At 30.3% G+C, this 25,618-nt stretch overlaps 1 protein-coding gene across 1 annotated transcript; it reads right to left on the bottom strand.

Moving 5' to 3' along the window:
* Positions 1-24,349: 24,349 nt before the first annotated feature.
* LOC124918160 lies at positions 24,350-25,230 on the bottom strand. The gene is made up of 3 exons (XM_047458368.1): positions 25,065-25,230; positions 24,619-24,740; positions 24,350-24,505 (listed from the first exon to the last, which is right to left on the bottom strand). Exons 1-3 carry the CDS (start codon positions 25,228-25,230, stop codon positions 24,350-24,352), a joined length of 444 nt encoding a protein of 147 aa, XP_047314324.1.
* Positions 25,231-25,618: the final 388 nt, after the last annotated feature.

Here is a 25,618-nt window from a genome sequence, read left to right on the forward strand (position 1 = left end):
GAGGAGTCTAGAATGATGCAAGAAAATAATATATATATATATATATAAATTAAAATTAGTAGTATGCATGTATGGACCTAATGACTGGGGGTTAACTTCTCTCTCCGGATATTCTTCATAATTATATATATATATATATGTCTTCTACTTTTAATATATTTTATTAATTTCATTTATAATTTGTTATTTGAGGCGTTATAAATAGTCTTAATATTTGAGTCTAAAACAATACATGAGGATTGAGAAGAAGTAAATTAAGCAAATCCTCCACATCAATCCACCAACATACACACATGGAAATAATAACAACAACTCATGAAGATTTTATTGTGCATCCTTGTAAAAAATAAATAAAGTTGTCTACAGAGAAAGCTTCAATTCCTATTTTCAACACCCGAACCTCTACAATTGGACTTCAAAACCTCATTCAATAATTATCTGAAAAATAAAAAGATGTAGTGATGGCCATTGAATTTGGTTTAATTCTTTCACTTGGCTTATCTAAATGCCCAGTTTAATTCTCCCAAAATATTTTGAGTCTCTTCAACTCTAGAAGTAGAGTCATCATCCTGAACAACAGAGAGGGTGTAGAAATTGAAGAAGGGTATTCAATGTAATATGAACACTGAATATGTTTAACAAAATGTAAGATAAAATTAATTATACTTTCAGATAAAACTATGTATACTCTCGGATAAAGCTTAGTTTGATTTGTAATGAAACTTACTGAAGTGTTTTAAAATGAAAATAGGATAACCAAACTTGTTAAAATCATTTAGAATGTTTGGTTTAATGCTGAAACACGACTTCTAATGCTAGAAAACTCAATTATATAAAATAAACTTCCGTATGTTATTAAGATATTGCTTAAAAACTTAAATATTTTTACCAAAACGTCAAATAAAACTAATTAATTATATCTTCAAATAAAACTATGTATATCTTCTGATAAAACTATTATATCTTCAAATAAAGCTTAGTTTATACAAATGAAAAAAGAGTCTAAAACTGTAAACCCTAGCACATAATAAAAGCTCTAGAGATTTGATTCGCGATCGGCACGAGCGACACGATCAGCACATGCGGCACGATTGGTACAACGGCACGATAGGCACAGGAAGAAAGGCACAGACGACACAATATTGTCCTGAACCGTAAGACATCAAATCGACATCAGAATCACCATTAATCAAAGGAAGCGCCATCGACACAAGTGGCACGACACGATCGGCACAAGCGACACAATAGGCAAAGGCGGCACGGGACGATCAACACGGGCATCTCAATATTGACTTGCGTCGTTCATTAAGTGTTGCTAGTCTAGGGTTTCTTGTACATTTGTAAGCGCCGTTAGATTTTGCCCTCGATTTCGGTTACTTTTGATCATCTCTTACGGTTTCTGCAATTAATTTATTCTATTCCTCTGTCTCTGCCATTATGGGGAAGGGGAAGAATAAAAGTAATAAATCAAAAAAAGTTAGTGATTTTATGCTGGAAGGAATTAAGGAAGCCGCAGTCAAAGAATTTGAAAGAATTTCTGAAGAATTTATCAAAGAATAGAAGAATACCAACACAATTAAGCAATCTGCTCCAACTACTATTGGGAAAATTCCTATTGAAAATAATGTAGGAAGACAAGGGGATAATGAAGGAGCTTGGAAGATGAGTAATAATGAAAGAGCTAATCTGTTTGGGCTCATGAATCAGATTACATAGTTCCTTATGAATGCCAAAAGAGGAGAAATTGTCATCAATAAGGAGAAAGCACAACAAATTACAATTCAACTCAACACCCACAAACTTTAAGACTGGAATCTGTTGAAAAAAGAAGAATGTGAATAAATTGTTTAATGGTCAGTTGCTACAATGAAGGAACTAATGAAGGCTCCCAAATCTAAGTCATATACTATCAGGAGCAACTCGACATGAAAAACTAATGAAGTCTGGAAGAACAACAATGCAAAAAAGTTAGAAGATCATTCTTATAAAAGGAAAATCTACTTGGTCAATACACTGACAAAAGTGGAAGTACTGAATTCTCCATTTGAATTTAAATTGTCTACTGAAGTAGAGGAAAACTGTATAAAGGAATGAGAAATGTAGTTGTGGGAAACTACAAAGGGAAAAACAGAATATCTTTCCCAATTACTAAAGATGCACTATTGAAGCAATGGGAAGGAAAAAAGCTAATGAAGATTTCAGCAAATGTCCATGATTTATATTTCCTTAAATTCAAGAAGGGATCTAATCTAAAGGAAATTCTAGAAAATGGGCATAGATATATAGGATCCAATTGTATTAATTTAGAAAAATGGTCTGAAGACTTGAACCTATTGAGTAAGCCAAAAGAAACTGCATAGATATGGTTCAAGCTTCTGAATATACTTGCACATAAGTGCAATTCTGAAACCCTTAGTCATTTTGCAGGTTTATTGGGTAGACCATTATACATGGATCCAATTACTGAAGGAGGAGAGCACCTATTATTTGCTAGAATTAGCATTGAGGTGCATCCTAGAAGCACACTGCCGAAAAGTATGACAGTAGTAGATAGAAAAGGAAAACCTACTGTCATGGAAATCACTTATGAGTGGAGGCCAGACAGATGCTCTTTTTGCAATACTTTCCAACATTCAAGCCCAAAATGTGATTTGACTAAGGAAGAAGATCATAAAATTCATAATGGTCAGAAAGTAAAGATGCAGAATAACGATACAAATATGCCTATTTTCAAAGAGAAAAATGTGGTTAAAGATCAGGAAACGAAAGATAAAGAAAATTATGTACAAGACGAATGTAGTACAATAAAGAAGGTGGAACCTCAACCTAATCATGTTGAAGAGATAGTTGAGGATTCTCAATCAAATCAAGTTGAAGTGGTTGCTGAAGAAAACAAAGAGGAAGATACTCAAACAGATCAATAGGAAGAAGAGAATTCTAAGGTTGATATAGAAAGAATCCTAAGTTGCTGAGGATTTTGAAGCTGAAGCTGAAGAATATAGAGACAATGATCACGAAATTCAAGTTGAGAACAACCAGGTGAAGAGCTCAGAAATCCTGAAAAATAATTTTTTTATCAAATCAGAACGAGTTCATATAAAAGGAAAATTAAAATGAGAATAGACAGTATTCATCATCATCTTTCGTTCATCCCCCTTTCATTGTAAGGGGAAGGGGAAGAGGAAGGACAAGGGGAAGAGGAAGACAACCTGTTAAAAAATCAGGTTGGTATGGAAATAGAAATTCTGATTAGGATAATTAGGATTTGATACAATTTGTAATCTTTGTTTATAATCTCTGTTTTTCGTATGTTTGATGGCTACTAATCAGATTTTAGGGTCGTTTGTTGTCATCTTTTAATCATAGCTAGGGTTTGTCTAGCTTTGATTTTTGACCCTCCCACTTTTGGGATTTTAATGAAATGGTTTTAACCGTTTTCCAAAAAAAAACTTAGTTTATACCTATATGTTAACTTACTTAAGTGTTTTAAAATAAATATAGGATAACAAAAGTTGTTAAAATCGTTTAGAATGTTTGGTTTAATGTAGAAACAAGACTTCTAATGCTAGAAAACTCAATTATATAAAACAAACTTTAATATGTTACTAAAATATTGCTTGAAAACTGAAATATTTTTAACAAAATGTCAGATACAACTTATTATACCTTCAGATAAAAATTAGTTCAGACATTCATATAAAACTTTTAATGTTTTTTTTTTTACATTTTCTCTTATTTATTTGATTTCATTTGTAGGGTACAACTAAAATAAGTATTTCAATATTAAACCAATCGTTTTATATGACTTTAACAACTTATGTTATGATCTTTTATTTTTAAAAACATTCGGTAAGTAGTCAAACAGTTCAAAACTATGCTTTATCCGAATGTATACTTAATTTTATTTGAAAACATAATTAGTTTAATTTCACTTTTTACTTAATTTTTTCTTCAATTTTTATGAATGATAAGTTATATTTGATGTTTATATTTTATTTTTCTGCAAAAAAAATAAATATTTCAACATTAAATTAATCATTTTATATGACTGTAATAACTTGTGTTATAATTTCTTATTTTTAAAACAAGGTACTAAATCTCATTACAAGTCAAAATTATGATTTATCCGAAGATATAAATAGTTTTATCTAAAGGTATACTTAGTTTTATTTCACTTTTTATGAATTTTTTTCAATTTTCATTAATAAAAAGTCGTATTTAATGTTTATATTTCATTTTTCTACAAATAAAATAAGTATTTCTAACCTTAAATTAATTGTTTTATCTGACTTTAACCACTTATGTTATAAATTTTTATTTTTAAAAACGTTCATTAAGTCATCAAATAATTCAAAACTATGCTTTATCAAAATGTATACATAGTTTTGTCTGAATATATATTTAGTTTTATTTCACTTTTTGCTGATTATTTTTCAGTTCGAAGTTTTATATTTCACTTTTTCTACAAATAAAATAAGTATTTCAACATTAAACCAATCGTTTTATTTGACTTTAGCAAGTTCTGTTATAAACTATTATTTTTATAAACGTTCACTAAGATGTTAAACAGTGCAAAACAATGTTTTATGTGAATGCGTACATATTAATGTATACTTAGATTAATTTGAAATCATAATTAGTTTTATTTCACTTTTGCTGTAATTTTATTTTAGTTTTCATGAATGAAAAGTTGTATTTAATGTTTATATTTTATTTCTCTACAAATAAAATAAGTATTTTAACATTAAATATATCGTTTTATAACAGTTTCTTTTAGAACTTTTTATTTTAAAAAAAATTCAGTAAGTCAACTAATAGTTCAAAACAATATTTTATCTGAAGGTAAATTTAGTTTTATTTAAAATCATAATTTGTTTTATTTTACTCTTTGCTGAAATTTTTTTAGTTTTCATGAATGATAAGTTTTAAATGATGTTTATATTTTATTTTTTTTACAAATAAAATAAGTATTTTAACATTAACCAGTCGTTGTATATGATTTTAACAGCTTAGGTTATAATCTTTTATTCTTAAAACAATGCAGTAAATTTTATTACCGGTCAAAACAATATTTTATCCGAATATATATACTTACCTTTATTTGTAGGTATACTTAGTTTTATCTAAAAACATAATTAGTTTTATTTCACTTTTTATTGAATATTTTCAGTTTAAAAATGAATAAAAAGTCGTATTTGTGGTTTATTTTCATTCTTCTACAAGTAAAATAAGTATTTCAACATTAAATTAATCGTTTTTTATCTAGCTTTAACAATTTATGTTATAAATTTTTATTTAAAAAAGAGTTCAAGACGTCACCAAACAGTTCAAAATAATGTTTTATTCGAAGTTATACATAGTTTTATAGGTATATTTAGTTTTATCTATAAGCATAATTTGTTTTATTTCACTTTTTGTTAAATTTTTTCAATTTCCATGAATGATAAGTTGTCATTGATGTTTATATTTTATTTTTCTTCAAATAAAATAAGTGTTTTAACATTAAACCAACCGTTTTATTTAACTTTAACTAATTATGTTATAATTTTTTTTATTTAAAAAAAGAAACGGTAAATTTTATCACAAGTCAAAACTATGATTTGTCCATAGATATACATAGTTTTATCTAAAGGTATACTTAATTTTATTTTACTTTTTTGCTGAAATTTTTCTTCAGTTGTATTTGATGTTTATTTTTTTTTTCTACAAATAAAATAAATTTAAATATTAAATTTATTGAGTGTTTAAACTCATCTTTCTTATTTATTTTAAAATATTTGTATCTTATAGAGTTTTAAAATAAATTTTAACTTATAAATTAATTTTACCATATGTGTGCTTTTATTTAACTTCTTATTTATATTTTGTAATTTGAAACTTATAAATATGTAAAAGCTGTAAATGTGTGTGATCAATATTACATCATTGAGGGATAATTAAGATGTGACATTGACATTTAAATAGAAGGTTGTTGATAATTTGACAGGTACAAATGTGTTCTCATGTGATCCCAGATAAAAAAAGAAAAAAAAGAAAGAAGAAGTTATTTGTGCATATGTTGATGTTGTTAGTCACATGCGCAAGATAAGGTTCTTTAATGTTGAGGTAAAAAAAAAACCCAAAATCAAATGAGACCTAAAATAAGGGTATATAACTAAACTTGCTTGCCTATTTCTTAAAAAAGCAATGAAAAAAAAAAGCATTCAAGAAGAAGAAGAAAGGTAAGAAATTTATTCCTTTTATCAATATCTTTTGTTCCTTATATATATATATATCATTTTTTTTGAAGGAATAGATCCAAATGTTATGAGCTGCTTGACATGGTAATAAGAATGGTTTATTTGTTAGTTTATTTGTAACTTGTCTTAATATTATAATTAATACTTATAAATTTTGCAGCAATTCCCGATATATGTTTATCAATTTGAATTATGAGACTGTTCAATGCCAGAGATGCAGTTGTGAACTAAATTATTTGGAATATTTAAGGATCACTAATTCTCAGGCATTGAAGATTTACAAAACCTTTGGGGACCTTATGTAGGTGCAGTTGTGTTTATACTGGCAGATATGTAAGTTAACTATAATTTTTTTTAAAGCTCAACTTCCTAAATAATAAACAAACATATATGATTTTTTGTTTTTGTAGGATATGGAGTGCAGAATTTGCAGAATGTCTGTGACTGAGTGCAGATGTGGAAGACCTCTAATCAACCAATACGCTTACTATCACTGCTTTGGCTGCAAGGTTCAGTGGAGGAGTCTAGAATGATGCAAGAAAATAATATATATATATATATATATAAATTAAAATTAGTAGTATGCATGTATGGACCTAATGACTGGGGGTTAACTTCTCTCTCCGGATATTCTTCATAATTATATATATATATATGTCTTCTACTTTTAATATATTTTATTAATTTCATTTATAATTTGTTATTTGAGGCGTTATAAATAGTCTTAATATTTGAGTCTAAAACAATACATGAGGATTGAGAAGAAGTAAATTAAGCAAATCCTCCACATCAATCCACCAACATACATGACGAAAGTATTATGATAAAGAAGGTGGAACCTCAACCTAATCATGTTGAAGAGATAGTTGAGAATTCTCAATCAAATCAAGTTGAAGTGGTTGCTGAAGAAAATAGAGAGGAAGATACTTAAACAGATCAAGAGGAAGAAGAGAATTCTAAGGTTGATATAGAAGAATCCAAAATTGATGAGGATTTTGAAGCTGAAGCTGAAGAATATAGAGACAATGATCACGAAATTCAAGTTGAGAACAACAAGGTGAAGAGCTCAGAAATCCTGAAAAATAATTTTTTTTATCAAATCAAAACGAGTTCATATAAAAGGAAATATCAAAATGAGAATAGGAAGTATTCATCATCATCTTCAGTTCATCACCCTTTCATTGTAAGGGGAAGGGGAAGAGGAAGGACAAGGGAAGAAGAAGACAACCTGTTGAAAAATCAGGTTGGTATGGAAATAGAAATTCTGATTGGGATAATTAGAATTTGATACAATTTGTAATCTTTGTTGGTAATCTCTGTTTTTCGTATGTTTGATGGCTACTAATCAAGTTTTAGGGTCGTTTGATTGTCATCTTTTAATCATAGCTAGGATTTGTCTAGCTTTGATTTTTGACCCTCCCACTTTTGGGATTTTAATGAAATGGTTTTAACCGTTTTCCCAAAAAAAAACTTAGTTTATACCTATAATGTTAACTTACTAAAGTGTTTTAAAATAAATATAGGATAACAAAAGTTGTTAAAATCATTTAGAATGTTTGGTTTAATGTTGAAACAAGACTTCTAATGCTAGAAAACTCAATTATATAAAACAAACTTTAGTATGTTACTAAAATATTGCTTGAAAACTGAAATATTTTTAACAAAATGTCAGATACAACTAATTATACCTTCGGATAAAAATTAGTTCAGACCTTCATATAAAACTTTTAATGTTTTTTTTTTGCATTTTCTCTTATTTATTTGATTTCATTTTTAGGGTACAACTAAAATAAGTATTTCAATATTAAACCAATCGTTTTATACGACTTTAACAACTTATGTTATGATCTTTTATTTTTAAAAACATTCGGTAAGTAGTCAAACAGTTCAAAACTATGCTTTATCCGAATGTATACTTAATTTTATTTGAAAACATAATTAGTTTTAATTATTTCACTTTTATGCTGAATTTTTTTAGTTTTAATATATAAAAAGTCATATTCGAGGTTTATATTTCCAATTTTGACAAATAAAATAAGTATTTCATCATTAAACCAATCGTTTTATCTGACTTTAACAATTTCTGTTATAAACTTTTATTTTTAAAAACGTTCAGTAAGTCGTCAAACAGTGCAAAATTATGTTTTATGCGAATGTATACATAATTTTATTCGAAATTATAATTAGTTTTAATTCAATTTTGCTGTAACTTTTAAGTTTTTATGAATGAAAAATTGTATTTAATATTTATATTTCATTTATTTTACAAATAAAATAAGTATTTTAACATTAAATCAACCGTTTTGTATAACTTTAACAGGTTCTGTGATAATTTTTTTTTTAAAACATAGTAGTAAATTTTATTACATGTAAAAATTATTATTTATCCCAATATATACATAGTTTTATCTAAATGTATATACTTAGTTTTATACGAAAACATAGTTAGTTTTATTTCAATTTTTGAACTTGGGTCAACGAGAATTTTGTATGATATTTTAATAATAAAGGAATTGATAAAAAAAAATTGAATTTTTATAACAAAAATTATTAAAATATTACTTTATATTTAAAAATCATATATTTAGCCATTGCTTGAGGACAACTGTGACATTCAACTTGTTTTACAGTACTTTCAACTCATCTAAGAAATATTTCTTTTATATTATATATTTCATTATATTTTAAAAAAATAGAAATAAAAAATAATACAAATACGAAAAAATAATTTAATGAGTGTTGTCTATCTTATTATTTTTTTTAATATTTATATTGTTCTAATTTTATATGTTAATTTTAAAATAATTTCTTAACTTAAAATATATTTTCCATTTATGCTTTTATATTTAAATCAATACAAAAAGGGAAAGTCCATATTGTGAAGCGTCCAATTATTTTAATTTGAGGAGTTATAAATAGTGTTAATTTTTTATAATATAATATATTTTGAAATTTGAAATTTTGAATAATTAATTATTAGTTATTAAGAAGATTTAAAATCTAAAAAAAGTTAAGGAAATATAATAATGATTTATTTTCTTTTTTTATTTAAAGAAAAAAACAACAAACTCAATCCATAATACAAATTAATAAGATTTTATATGTAAAAAATTACAATTAATTTATTTTGCTTTGTTTTCTCAGAAAATATTCTTTATTCCAATTAGAAGACCCATCAGGGTGTTCTTCCTCATTGACAATTGCAATCACGTTTGTTGGAGATGAATCGATATTGATGAGGTTGTTTGTTCGCATGTTTGAAAGTAATACCTTAGTTCTAGTTGGGAAGTCGGGAATTTGTTTATATTTTTAATTGAGGAGAACTAGCATGCGCATCCGTTCAAAACTCATGGAATTTAATTTAGTGAAATCGGTTCACGATTGTATCGAGACATTAACCAAGATCCATTACCCGAGCAACGTCTGATATATCAGGGGAACCGACTACAATGAGAATACTTGTTATCTGAATGTTTGATACAAAATAATTTAGTGCTTCAACCATCCAACAATATCGGAATGAGGCCCGGAAAGTGACTTATGAGTTGAGGATCATCGAGCTTTACTAAGGCAACATAAACATTCCTTCAGAGTTGATCAAGTCCAAGTTAAGTAGGTTATTGACATTGATGGTCGATATAGAAGGTGCATCCGAGGCTATTGAAAACATTAAAGTATTTTTGTCCTCAGATGAACCTAGAGCTTTAGTAATGTTTTTATTACCTAAGTGGTTCCGGTTAAACACTTTGGTTTCGGTTGAACTATTTTTTTTAACGATTTATTAATAAGTTAATTATATATTTATAATATATATATATTTTTTAAAATATTAGACATATTATAATATTTAATAATTAATATATATAATTATTTTTTAATTTTTAATTGTAATTTATATAGAATTTATTTTAAAAAGTAAATTATAATTTATATAAAACTATAAAACAACTTAAATAGTTTAATTGAAATATGTAAAATTATTTTTATAATATTACAATAATATCAAATTATAATTTAACAAAATCAAAACAATTAAACAAATTAAAACTGTATGTCTTCAAAAGATTCTATTAAATGTTTATTTTGAGAACCAATACCACCTCTAACTTGTTTTTGTTTGTCCTTTACCTCTGTATAAGATTGTGATATTTGATCAATTTCAATGTTTTTGTTACATTTTTCAATTATAATTTTATTAATTTATAATATATTAAAAATACTTAATTATGTAAACATAAATATAGTATTTTGAATATTACTAAAATAAACATACTTATTAAAATAATTATTATTTTGTTATAACTTATCGAGTCTATTTCTCGTTTTGACATTCTAAAAATATTTCAACTATTTTTATTTATTGTATTGATCAAATCTATTAGAAATAATTCACTAAGTGGATATTATATTATTACAATTATATAATATATTTTAACATATTACATAAATATATTTATAAAATATGTTATAATATATTATATGATTGTAATAATATAATATATTATAAAAGATACAAGAAAATATGAACAATAAGTTAACAGGAATACAAGGACAAAGCAATCAATAAATTTAATACTTAATTTAAAAATTGAATTACTTTTTCTTGGTTAAATCCGAACAAGTAGAGCCAGACCTAAAATCGATAAAATTGATACTAATATTGGTCGGATAACCGGTTTATAAAATAAAAAGTAAAATCGGAACCGTTTAACTAATTAACCGACCGTTGAAAATTTCTATTACTAAGTTGCAAGTTTGAAATTTTTGTATAGCAATTTTATTTTTTAAAATTAACCGATTAAGGTGGGTCAACCCACAACCCGACCTGACACAAATATCAATTTATTATCCTATATAATATATTCAAATTAATCACATATATCAAAACAGATATATTGAATTTAATTATTATATATATATATATATATAATAAAAAGATTTGATTTGTAGAAAATAAAAATATTGAGGAATTATAAAAATAAAATAAAATAAATAAGGGATATGAAATCTTTATAATAGCATGAATGATTTGAAAACTCATTAAAATCCTTCTGGTTAACTTTCTTTCTTGCTCATATTTTGGCTTTATTTTCACAAAACATTCTTGACTCCCAAAAGATGTTGGGTTCTCGTATCACGACTTTTTCAGATGACCCATCGGGGTGTTCTTCCTCCTCATCCACAACTATAATCGGGTTTCTTGGAGATGAATCGACATTAATGAGGTTGTTTGATCGCATGTCTGAAGGTAGTACCTTAGTTCTAGTTGGGAAGTCAGGGGATTCAATAAAATCGGTTCACGATTGTATCGAGACACTAACTGAGATACCATTGTCCGAGCAACGATTGATATATCATGGGTACCGGCTATAATGGGAACAATCTTTACGGCTAAACCTTCCTTCAGAGATGATCAAGTCCAAGTTAAACAGGTTTTGACATTGATGGTCTATAATGAAGGTACATTTACGGCTATTGAATACCTTAAAATATTTTTGTCCTTAGATGCCCATAGAGCTCTAGTAATTCTCTTATTATCTCCTAGACCAGGAAACAAGGACCATCCCCGTCATTTCATTTAGGAAATCGTTAAAATTTGTAATTTTAAGCCACACATCATTTATACAATTAAGATACAAGAAAATATGAAGAATAAGTTAACAGGAATACAAGGACAAAGCAATCAATAAATTTAATACTTTATTTAAAAAATTGAATTACTTTTTCTTGGTTAAATCCGAACAAGTAGAGCCAGACCTAAAATCGATAAAATTGATACTAATATTGGTCGGATAACCGGTTTGTAAAATAAAAAGTAAAATCGGAACCGTTTAACTAATTAACCGACCGATTGAAAATTTCTATTACGAAGTTACCAGTTTGAAATTTTTGTATAGCAATTTTATTTTTTAAAATTAACCGATTAAGGTGGGTCAACCCACAACCCGACCTGACACAAATATCAATTTATTATCCTATATAATATATTCAAATTAATCACATATATCAAAACAGATATATTGAATTTAATTATTATATATATATATATAATAAAAAGATTTGATTTGTAGAAAATAAAAATATTGAGGAATTATAAAAATAAAATAAAATAAATAAGGGATATGAAATCCTTATAATAGCATGAATGATTTGAAAACTCATTAAAATCCTTCTGGTTAACTTTCTTTCTTGCTCATATTTTGGCTTTATTTTCACAAAACATTCTTGACTCCCAAAAGATGTTGGGTTCTCGTATCACGACTTTTTCAGATGACCCATCGGGGTGTTCTTCCTCCTCATCCACAACTATAATCGGGTTTCTTGGAGATGAATCGACATTAATGAGGCTGTTTGATCGCATGTCTGAAGGTAGTACCTTAGTTCTAGTTGGGAAGTCAGGGGATTCAGTAAAATCGGTTCACGATTGTATCGAGACACTAACTGAGATACCATTGTCCCAGCAACGATTGATATATCATGGGTACCGGCTACAATGGGAACAATCTTTACGGCTAAACCTTCCTTCAGAGATGATCAAGTCCAAGTTAAACAGGTTTTGACATTGATGGTCTATAATGAAGGTACATTTACGGCTATTGAATACCTTAAAATATTTTTGTCCTTAGATGCCCATAGAGCTCTAGTAATTCTCTTATTATCTCCTAGACCAGGAAACAAGGACCATCCCCGTCATTTCATTTTGGAAATTGTTAAAATTTGTAATTTTAAGCCACACATCATTTATACAATCAAGATACAAGAAAATATGAAGAATACGTTAACAGGAATACAAGGACAAAGCAATCAATAAATTTAATACTTTATTTAAAAAATTGAATTACTTTTTCTTGGTTAAATCCGAACAAGTAGAGCCAGACCTAAAATCGATAAAATTGATACTAATATTGGTCGGATAACCGTTTTGTAAAATAAAAAGTAAAATCGAACCGTTTAACTAATTAACCGACCGATTGAAAATTTCTATTACTAAGTTGCAAGTTTGAAATTTTTGTATAGCAATTTTATTTTTTAAAATTAACCGATTAAGGTGGGTCAACCCACAACCCGACCTGACACAAATATCAATTTATTATCCTATATAATATATTCAAATTAATCACATATATCAAAACAGATATATTGAAATTAATCAGTATTATATATATATATAATAAAAAGATTTGATTTGTAGAAAATAAAAATATTGAGGAATTATAAAAATAAAATAAAATAAATAAGGGATATGAAATCTTTATAATAGCATGAATGATTTGAAAACTCATTAAAATCCTTCTGGTTAACTTTCTTTCTTGCTCATATTTTGGCTTGTTTTCACAAAACATTCTTGACTCCCAAAAGATGTTGGGTTCTCGTATCACGACTTTTTTAGATGACCCATCAGGGTGTTCTTCCTCCTCATCCACAACTATAATCGGGTTTCTTGGAGATGAATCGACATTAATGAGGCTGTTTGTTCGCATGTCTGAAGGTAGTACCTTAGTTCTAGTTGGAAAGTCATGGGATTCAGTAAAATCGGTTCACGATTGTATCGAGACACTAACTGAGATACTATTGTCCCTGCAACGATTGATATATCATGGGTACCGGCTACAATGGGAACAATCTTTACGGCTAAACCTTCCTTCAGAGATGATCAAGTCCAAGTTCAACCGGTTTTGACATTGATGGTCTATAATGAAGGTACATTTACGGCTATTGAATACCTTAAAATATTTTTGTCCTTAGATGCCCATAGAGCTCTAGTAATTCTCTTATTATCTCCTAGACCAGGAAACAAGGACCATCCCCGTCATTTCATTTTGGAAATCGTTAAAATTTGTAGTTTTAAGCCACACATCATTTATACAATTAAGATACAAGAAAATATGAAGAATAAGTTAACAAGAATACAAGGACAAAGCAATCAATAAATTTAATACTTTATTTAAAAAATTGAATTACTTTTTCTTGGTTAAATCCGAACAAGTAGAGCCAGACCTAAAATCGATAAAATTGATACTAATATTGGTCGAATAACCGGTTTGTAAAATAAAAAGTAAAATCGGAACCGTTTAACTAATTAACCGACCGATTGAAAATTTCTATTACTAAGTTGCAAGTTTGAAATTTTTGTATCGCAATTTTATTTTTTAAAATTAACCGATTAAGGTGGGTCAACCCACAACCCGACCTGACACAAATATCAATTTATTATCTTATATAATATATTCAAATTAATCACATATATCAAAACAGATATATTGAAATTAATCAGTATTATATATATATATATATATATAATAAAAAGATTTGATTTGTAGAAAATAAAAATATTGAGGAATTATAAAAATAAAATAAAATAAATAAGGGATATGAAATCTTTATAATAGCATGAATGATTTGAAAACTCATTAAAATCCTTCTGGTTAACTTTCTTTCTTGCTCATATTTTGGCTTTGTTTTCACAAAACATTCTTGACTCCCAAAAGATGTTGGGTTCTCGTATCACGACTTTTTCAGATGACCCATCGGGGTATTCTTCCTCCTCATCCACAACTGCAATCGGGTTTCTTGGAGATGAATCGACATTAATGAGGCTGTTTGATCGCATGTCTGAAGGTAGTACCTTAGTTCTAGTTGGGAAGTCAGGAGATTCAGTGAAATCGGTTCACGATTGTATCGAGACACTAACTAAGATACCATTGTCCGAGCAACGATTGATATAGCATGGGTACCGGCTACAATGGGAACAATCTTTACGGCTAAACCTTCCTTCAGAGATGATCAAGTCCAAGTTAAACAGGTTTTGACATTGATGGTCTATAATGAAGGTACATTTACGGCTATTGAATACCTTAAAATATTTTTGTCCTTAGATGCCCATAGAGCTCTAGTAATTCTCTTATTATCTTCTACACCTTAAAATATTTTTCTCCTTAGATGCCCATAGAGCTCTAGTAATTCTCTTATTATCTCCTAGACCAGAAAACAAGGACCATCCCCATCATTTTATTTTGGAAATCGTTAAAATTTGTAATTTTAAGCCACACATCATTTATACAATCACATTGTTGGAATTTTTCAAATTACTTGGTAAAGTAGATAGTCTTATCAGTATGTTATGTAGAGGTGGTATTCCCTATAAACTGAAACATGTCCCAATTACATGGGTGGAGGAGGAGATTAAAGAGGATAATAATAATAATAATAAGTACCCTTGGATTGAGAATAAGTGTGCGCTTTATTTTGATGACATTCTCCCATTATTTTTAGATAGCGACGCTCTATTATCCAAAAGTATATCATCCGACACTGTCCCACCTCGAACTAGTTCTTATGTGCAATATCATATTACTTCAATTATTGTTTTTTGGAATCCATTGCAAAATGTGATAACGCGGCAGTTGGGTCTAGGACAATTGATATCCTTGTCTAGGATAATAATATATTTATTTTATGTAATAATGTAACATGTACCTTAAATATGTTTTTTAAGGTGGTGCAAGAAATGACTTTGGAACAAAAAATGCACCTCATGTTTTTTTGGACTTCAATTAAATACTTACCTTTTGGTGGATTTAAAAGTTTGGATAGACGGTTGTGCATTCATAAAGCATTCCAAAGTGAAGACCATATCCCTTCATGTAATACATATTTCTACAAACTATCCCTCTCACAATACTCTACCACGGACATTATGAAGAACCGTCTACATATGATCGCCCAACAACATATTAGCAACAACCAATAGTTATTATGTTTTGAAAATCATGCTAACTTATTTTAAAACAGAGTACCCTTATCCACAACAATATTTTGATTAACTCTTTAATTATTTTGTTTTGTTTTATTTTATTTTATATTATAGTATCACATTGATATATGATATAAGAAAGATGGTCTTATTCACTTACACAAGACTAACATATAGTGGATCAAGTTAGTTTTACCCATGTATTATTATTATTATTATAGCTAAAATGTCAAAAAATAAAATTAAAAAAGATTATGTTTTAGATTTATGATAATAAAATATGTGAATATCAATCATTATCTACAGATATAGGGTTAAAGATATTTATTATCTTAGATTAAACATATTTGATTTCAAAATATAGATAATTAAAAAATATTTTGATTGAATAGGAAGTATTGGAAGCATTATTCCAATTAGTATTTGACCTGTTTTATAATTGTCCAGGTTTTGTTCTTGAGGAAGAAGATTTGTGTGAAGTTATATATAAATAATTATATAGATTATACTAGGGCTGCAAATGAGTCAAGCCGCTCGTGAGCTGCTTGCGAGCCGCTCGATCAAAGTTCGGCTTGAGCTTGATTTTGATCGAGTTCGAGCCGAGCTCGAGCCGGCTTGTTTAATATTCGAGCCGAACTCGAGCTCATATAATTCTTACTTGATGACTTATCGAGCTTTTTCGAGCCTGATAATATATAATATATTTATTTATTTAATATAAAAAAACTTAAAATTTAAAACAAATTTATTTATTTTCTCTCTATTTTCAAAGCCATATAGAAGGCCCATAATCCATATTATTATATTATATTGTCATAAAACAAAATGTTAGGATCGGGGACGCCCTTGGAGGACCGGGGGTGTTTTCCGGTTTCGGTAAGGGTGGCCGCTTACAACACAAAACACTCTTTGGTGATAGTCCGGTTAAAGACTAAAACCGTTCTTAGCACTGCACAAACTGTCACAGACTCTTGAACCTGGTTCAAGGGCGGAAATGTCTGTTTCAGGTTGAAGCAACGAATGCGACTTTAGATGATGTTTTAGAAGGAGTCGGTTTAATGGATGTGAGTGACCGGTTTTAGGAGTATGATTAGTTTGAGGTTAGGCTAAGTAATAAAAGCAAAGAAAAGAACACGAGACAAGGATTTGTTTATGGATGTTCGGAGAAAACCCTCCTACGTCACCCCTTCTTCTCAGGTTATGAGAAGGATCTCCACTAACTCTTTAGAGTTACAACAATACTTCCGGTCGAGCCCAACTTCGCTACTCGCCGGTTACACCAAACTCACACTTTGATGTAATACAACAACTCAACACAAACACACAGAAAGCTTCCGGTTTTAGACACACCGGTTTTGGAATATAAGACTTTATCTCTCTAGAATTTTATGCCTTTACAACTCGTTAACTGTTTTCTGAACTTCTTGGAACTACATTAAATTAAGACGTTTCGACTTCCTTTTATAGCTGAAAATCTCCAACGGTTACTTTCTCCTCTCTCCTGCGGATTGGTCGATCATCATCACGCCTGCTGCAGAAAAGATTGCTTGCACGCTTCACTTTCCTCAACACCTGGCATTCATGCAGGCAGCTCTGAGCAACAGATGACGTAGCCGGTTTTCAGATTTGGACACGTGTTGAACATGCACTTCCGGTTGTCAATTTCAGATCGATAAAGCATCATTGCTTTCCTCGCATGCTTCCGATCGGATCCGATCTTCTTTTATTCTTTCAAGACACGTTTCTTCCGTCATGGTACGTCACTCTTGAAGTTTGAATCTTCTGACTTTTGTTCTGAACATTCCGGTTTTTGTGTCTTGTGCAGTATGATCCGGTTAGAATGAAAGTTTCTGTCTTGGCTAACCGGCCGCTTGAGAAAGTGAAAACCGGTTTCTCTGATCTTTAACTTGATCACTTGAAACTGGTTTCTTTGAAGTATAGAAGCAACTGGTTTTGATACGCCAACCGGTTCATACGGTTTTGATCTGTACCTGCACATGAAGGTTGACAACTGTTTAGTTCGTCTGGCCGGTTCCAAAAATTAACTTACTTAATTTTTCTATCAATTTCTCCCTTTTTGATTATTTAGAATAAATATTAAAAAATTGTAATGTGTGGCCGGTTACAAAATTAATCTACTTAATTTTTCTATCAATTTCTCCCTTTTTGATTATTTAGAATAAATATTCAAAACATGTAATATATGGCCGGTTTTGAAAAATTTGCTTGCTAGCCAGTTAGAAAAATTTGCTCTGATACCACTTGTTAGGATCGGGGACGCCCTTGGAGGACCGGGGGTGTTTTCCGGTTTCGGTAAGGGTGGCCGCTTACAACACACAACACTCTTTGGTGATAGTTCGGTTAAAGACTAAAACCGTTCTTAGCACTGCACAAACTGTCACAGACTCTTGAACCTGGTTCAAGGGCGGAAATGTTTGTTTCAGGTTGAAGCAACGAATGCGACTTTAGATGATGTTTTAGAAGAAGTCGGTTTAATGGATGTGAGTGACCGGTTTTAGGAGTATGCTTAGTTTGAGGTTAGGCTAAGTAATAAAAGCAAAGAAAAGAACACGAGACAAGGATTTGTTTATGGATGTTCGGAGAAAACCCTCCTACGTCACCCATTCTTCTCAGGTTATGAGAAGGATCTCCACTAACTCTTTAGAGTTACAAAAATACTTCCGGTCGAGCCCAACTTCGCTACTCGCCGGTTACACCAAACTCACACTTTGATGTAATACAACAACTCAACACAAACACACAGAAAGCTTCCGGTTTTAGACACACCGGTTTTGGAATATAAGACTTTATCTCTCTAGAATTTTATGCCTTTACAACTCGTTAACTGTTTTCTGAACTTCTTGGAACTGCATTAAATGAAGACGTTTCGACTTCCTTTTATAGCTGAAAATCTCCAACGGTCACTTTCTCCTCTCTCCTGCGGATTGGTCGATCATCATCACGCCTGCTGCAGAAAAGATTGCTTGCACGTTTCACTTTCCTCAACACCTGGCATTCATGCAGGCAGCTCTGAGCAACAGATGACGTAGCCGGTTTTCAGATTTGGACACGTGTTGAACATGCACTTCCGGTTGTCAATTTTAGATCGATAAAGCATCATTGCTTTCCTCGCATGCTTCCGATCGGATCCGATCTTCTTTTATTCTTTCAAGACACGTTTCTTCCGTCATGGTACGTCACTCTTGAAGTTTGAATCTTCTGACTTTTGTTCTGAACCTTCCGGTTTTTGTGTCTTGTGCAGTATGATCCGGTTGGAATGAAAGTTTCTGTCTTGGCTAACCGGCCGCTTGAGAAAGTGAAAACCGGTTTCTCTGATCTTTAACTTGATCACTTGAAACTGGTTTCTTTGAAGTATAGAAGCAACTGGTTTTGATACGCCAACCGGTTCATACGGTTTTGATCTGTACCTGCACATGAAGGTTGACAACTGTTTAGTTTGTCTGACCGGTTCCAAAAATTAACTTACTTAATTTTTCTATCACAAAACCCTAATTTCTAATGTATCAATCATAAGTAACTCTTCATCTCTTTTTCTTCTTCTTTCTTCCGTCTTCACCATTACTTCTTCATATAATGCTTGCTCGACGGCTTGTCGAGCTTTTTCGAGCCTGATAATATATAATATATTTATTTATTTAATATAAAAAACTTAAAATTTAAAACAAATTTTTTTCTTTTCTCTCTATTTTCAAAGCCCATATAGAAGGCCCATAATCCACATTATTATATTATATTGTCATAAAACAAAACCCTAATTTCTAATGTATCAATCATAAGTAACTCTTCATCTCTTTTTCTTCTTCTTTCTTCCGTCTTCACCATTACTTCTTCATATAATGCTTGCTCGACGGCTTGTCGAGCTTTTTCGAGCCTGATAATATATAATATATTTATTTATTTAATATAAAAAACTTAAAATTTAAAACAAATTTTTTTCTTTTCTCTCTATTTTCAAAGCCCATATAGAAGGCCCATAATCCACATTATTATATTATATTGTCATAAAACAAAACCCTAATTTCTAATGTATCAATCATAAGTAACTCTTCATCTCTTTTTCTTCTTTTTTCTTCCGTCTTCACCATTACTTCTTCTTCTTCTTCCTCATCTTCACCATTTCTTCTTTTTTCTTGTTCTTCCTCTATCTTCACCATTACTTCTTCTTCCTTCTTCAATATTTCTTCTTCTTTCGTCTTCATCATTACTTTCACTCATTCATAATAGGTAAATTCATTTTTTTATGTTATCTTTTATCTACACTATTTCTCTCGTTCATTCACAAGAAACTTTCAGGTAAATTAAAATATATTTTTATCTCTACTATAGCTATTACTCATACTTTTAAATAACTTTGATTTTTTTTGTATTATGAAAAATTTGTGCTTATATAGATCGTTCATAGATTTATATGGAAAAACACTATTATATATATTAATTGTTCATATATATCTATATGGAAAAACACTATTATATATATTAATAGTGTTCATAGATCTATATAAAAAAATATTTTTAATATATATTGATCATAGATCTATATAGAAAAACACTATTATGCAATAAACAATATTATATTATATTATATATAATATTGAAATATTAATATATTATATATAATAAAAGATAAAAAAAATGTTAGTATATATTTTGTATATATTATGAAGAGATAAAAAAGGTTAGTATATATTATATATAATATGTTGAGAGAAAAAATGAATTTACAATATTAATAATATATTGTAATATATAAATAAATTAATAGATTCTTTCTATAAATAAGTCAATAAATTTTTGTTATATTTATACCCAAATAATTTAATTATATATAATAATATTTAATAAAAAAATCACTTGAATTTGTTTTTGTCCGTATCTACTCCTTAAAGTAAGTTAAATTTTAGTTATTTGTTTTAACATCTATTTTTTATATTAATTATTTTTAATCTTAAATGCAGGTAGGTGTACTTGTGCTATGCTTGAAGAACGTGACTTAAAAAATATTAATATATTGAATGTTCAAACAATTTATATAGTATTGTACTTTAATTTTAGAATTTTGACTAGTAATTATGGTTAAATGCTTTTTGGATTATCATGATTTTGGAATTTTAAATAGTTATGATTTTTTTATATTTTCAATTTTAAATATTATGTTTTAAATGTTGAATATGTATGAAAGTTTGATATTTCATTTTGAAAATAAATTTTAGTTTGAGTTCGAGCTTGAATTCGAGCTTGAGCTTGAGTTTGAGCTCGAACTCGATCTTGAATTCGAGCTTGAGTTCGAGATTTTCGAGTCGAGCCGACCTTATAGGTAAATAGTCAAGTCAAGCTCGAGCTCAAATTTATAAACTCGTTTGAGCTCGAGTTCGAGTCGAGCTAATAAATACTAAATCGAGTCGAGTTCAAGCTCAAGCAAATTCGAGCTCGACTCGGCTCATTTGCAGCCCTAGATTATACAAGAATTAATACGTGTAGACGAACCTAAAATAATGAAAATAAATATATTTGGTCTACTTAAATGTTCATTCACGAATACTATACTAGATTATTTTAAATAATAAAATTAATCCGCAAATCAGCTTTCGAGTTTATTTCAGGTTGATTCAAACATCAATTTTAAATTATATTCAAAATTCGGACAAACGAAATCTTCATGAGGATCGGCTCGAATAATTATATAAAATAAGTATAATATTTTTATTGGACATTTTCAACGAAAAGATATCCTAAAAGTTATTCTTTAAAATTAAACGCGACTTTTTTTTAAACGCGAAAGGTACAAAAACAAAATAACACGTTCATGATATCCAGAGCATTAGAAATAATAAAAATTACTATAATATTGATATTTTATTTTTCAAAAAAAACGCTCAAAGTAAAAATATTAAATTTCAAATTTTGGCACCAAAAATAGGTTTACCACCACATGCCACGTCATCCATCGGACCAGCGGATGGAGCCACTACGGAAGGCCACCAAATTCTTCAAGTCTTCAAAGTGTTCTTGTTTAGGTTTGAATAATCGGGAATATGGGTAGAACATTGCACCAACTTCGTATGGATGTAAAAACCTAAATTCTTAATGGAATTAGGAGACCAACCTTCGAGGCTGACAACCCAAAATTAGCTGGCTCTAGTTGATTTGGTAAGTTGGACTATCTCCCTATAAAAATGGATCAGCAATTAAAATTTAAAAACTCAACAACATTTAAAAATAGTGGAATCCGCTCAATTGGAATCCAAACCGTCCACATTTCAGAAATAATTTTATTTCTGAGGTTGTAGTTGATGAAAATAATTGATTCCATCTTTTGGTGCAAGCTAACATCCATACCTTTCCAATTGCACCAGTGCTAACCTCCCAAATTTTGTTTTTAAGGGTTGCAACCAACAAACACAAGGTGATGCATGTTTATGTTGCAAGCCCAAAAGCTAATCAGAAATTGGCTATATTCATTTGGTCATAACTTTTGATCCACTAAACCATTTTAGGTTTGTGACCCATCATTATAGGTTCGACCCGTGTACTGTGTTTTTAAGAGAAAACGTTTTTCGGTATGTTAAGAAAAGCTATGTTAAAGAACCTATTGACTTACCTTTCTCTGTATCCTGTAAAAATGTGGAAAGTGATGAGGAACCGAAAATAGAGTTCTTTAGCACTGGTCTTTTGAATTGGCCCGTACAAGTTTTAAATCGATACACTAGCGGATTTATCAATTTAATTGACTTGAGAGTCGCTACTTTAGTTTTCTTTCCAAAGAAACTAAAGAAAAAAAATCATAGATTCGGTTTATAATTTCGGTGTTTGGTTATGTATTAAGAAATGGCCTACGACATTATGTCCTATACGCCTGTCTTTACAAACAGTCTCTACTCCTAACTAATTGGTCAATTGATATTTGAAGGATTGTTACGTTTTTGTTCTGAGTTCAGAACTCTTTTACTTGTGTGAGAAATATTAACCAGTTTTGCAGTGGGGCTAATCCTATTAACGAGATATTTGACGAGGAAAAAGTAATGAAAGGCATGGAGCACAATTCCTAAAGAAGAAAGGGATCATGATTCCCGAGGGAGAACAAATGAGTGTAAATGAATGGGATGAGGATAGAGATCAAAGATTATAAATTTATTCCTTTGAAAAGAAGAAGAGAGAATAAATTAATTCAAAGTTGTGAGTGTTTTCCTTTTGAAATCTTTGGAGTTGAGAAAAACTCCGAATAAAACAGTTTAAAACAAGTTATTTTCAAAAATGATTCTCAGAATTCCCAAAACATGACAAGATAGTTAAAAATATTTTTAGAAGCTCATAGGAATCGATTAAAAATCAGAAAATTAATCATAGGAGAATCTTCTGCAGGTTTGGTTGAAGCTTCACCGCGACGGTTGGTTGTAACTACTTGTGTAAGAAGCTCTCTCGTCTATTATAGTTAGATCCCAATATACTCAATCAATCAAGAACTCCCTAAAGCTAAGCTAAGCTAAAAAAACAGATCACGTTTCAGACAATTACAACATCACAGTGTCAACCAGATTACTGAAGATTCAAGATAAAATTAAACTTGACCTCACCTTAAATCTAAGTTATTCGTCGAAGCTTTTTCTTCCGAGCTGTTCTTGATCTGATTTTCTTTTAAAGTTAAACTTTTTGCGTGAACTAGTGACCTCATGTCTTCCACTCCTTTTCTACACCACGTAAGAGAATATTCGTTCTCCTTCGTCCTTTATCCCCTCTGCAGCTTTTCTTTACTGCTTTTCTCTTTGGATTGTGTCAAATGTAAGTACATTTTTAACCTTGAATAGGGTTTGTGTAAAATATATATATATACATTAAAATTCTATAACGATTGGGCCATATCTCCAGCCCATTTAATCATATATAATAATAGAATATCAACTAATATAACATAGTCTAACACCCCTCCTCAAGTTGGAGCATGCAAATCACAGATACCCAATTTGGATCTAAAATGGTCGAATAATTATTTCCCAAGAGGCTTAGTGAGAATATCAGCCAATTGAGAAGTCGTTGGAACATGAGAAGCAACAATAGTCCCATCCTGGATATGAACCCGTAAGAAATATAGATCCACTTCAATGTGCTTGCTACGCTCATGAAATACTGGATTCCGAGCCATATGAAGAGTTGATTGACTGTCTGAGTACACATGCATACCCGATTGAGGTACTCCAAGGAACACCATGACCCCTTGTAGCCACTTCAACTCACAAATCAAAGTTGCTAAAGATCGATACTCAGCCTCAGCGGAAAATAAAGCCATAGTTGGCTGTTTCTTGGACTTCCAGGACACGAGAGAAGAGCCAAGAAACAACAATCACCCAGTAACTAATCTGTGAGACTTGGGAGAGGATGCCCAGTCAGAATCGCACCATCCAGATAACCTAAGATCACAATCACTCCTTAAGAGTATACCCTGTAATGGAGCATTCTTCAGATATCTCACAACCCATAATGTTGCCTGATAGTGATCCTATAATGGGTCATGCATAAATTGAGATAATATAATGCTGCCTGATAGTGATCCTATAATGGGTCATGCATAAACTCAGGTCTTATGAAAGACAAATATATCAATCTCCTCACCAACCGTCGATAGCTATCCAGATCCTCCATCTGCGCACTCACTAACTCCCCCAACTTATAATTATGCTCCATAGGAAAACCAGCAGGCTTAGCACCCAGAAAACCACACTCGGAAATAATATCTAGAACGTATTTCCGTTGACATAAAGAAATACCCTCAGCACTCCTGGAAACCTAAACTCCTAGAAAGTACTTCAGATCCCCCAAGTCCTTCATATGAAAACATGATGATAAATATTGCTTGAAGGCATCTAGTGTCCCCAAATCACTCCCTGATACTATCATGTCATCCACATATATCAAGACATGTAAGACATCATTACGGCTCACAAAGGAAAACAGAGAATGATCCGAATGAGACTAAATAAAACCATAAGAAAGCAAGGCAGTTGTCAGTTTGGCAAACCAACAACGAGACGCCTGTTTTAGTCCATAGAGAGACTTACGCAGGCGACACACTTTGTTGTTATGACCGAACTCAAAACTTAGTGGTAGGTGCATGTATACTTCCTCTTTCAGATCACCATGAAGGAAGGAATTATGCACATTCATCTGGAGTAAGTGCCAATCCCGAACAGCAACAACTGCAAGGAAGGTCCGAACAGTACTCATTTTGACAACTAGAGAAAAGGTCTTAGAGTAGTCAATCTCCTCAAGCTGATGGTTGCCAAAGACAACCAGACATACCTTCAAGCGCTCAATTGACCCATCAGAATTGTGCTTGATCTTGTAGACCCAACGACTGCCCAATGCCTTCTTCCCTTAAGGTAAATCCTCTAAACTCCACGTTCCATTGTCCTTCAAGGCTCGTATCTCACTCTACATGGTTGCGCGCCATCTAGGATCACGAGAGGCATGTCGGTAAGATTTAGGCTGAACGCCTATAGAAATGGCAGCCAAAAAATTCCAATGTCTCACAGAGAATAAATCATAACTCAAATGATGTGCAAGAGGATACCGAGTACCTGAGGAAGGGTCAGAGCAAGATGAATGATGTCGA

Source organism: Impatiens glandulifera, unplaced genomic scaffold (genome assembly GCF_907164915.1).
Source record: "Impatiens glandulifera unplaced genomic scaffold, dImpGla2.1, whole genome shotgun sequence".
In the NCBI taxonomy this organism is placed as follows: Eukaryota; Viridiplantae; Streptophyta; class Magnoliopsida; order Ericales; family Balsaminaceae; genus Impatiens; species Impatiens glandulifera.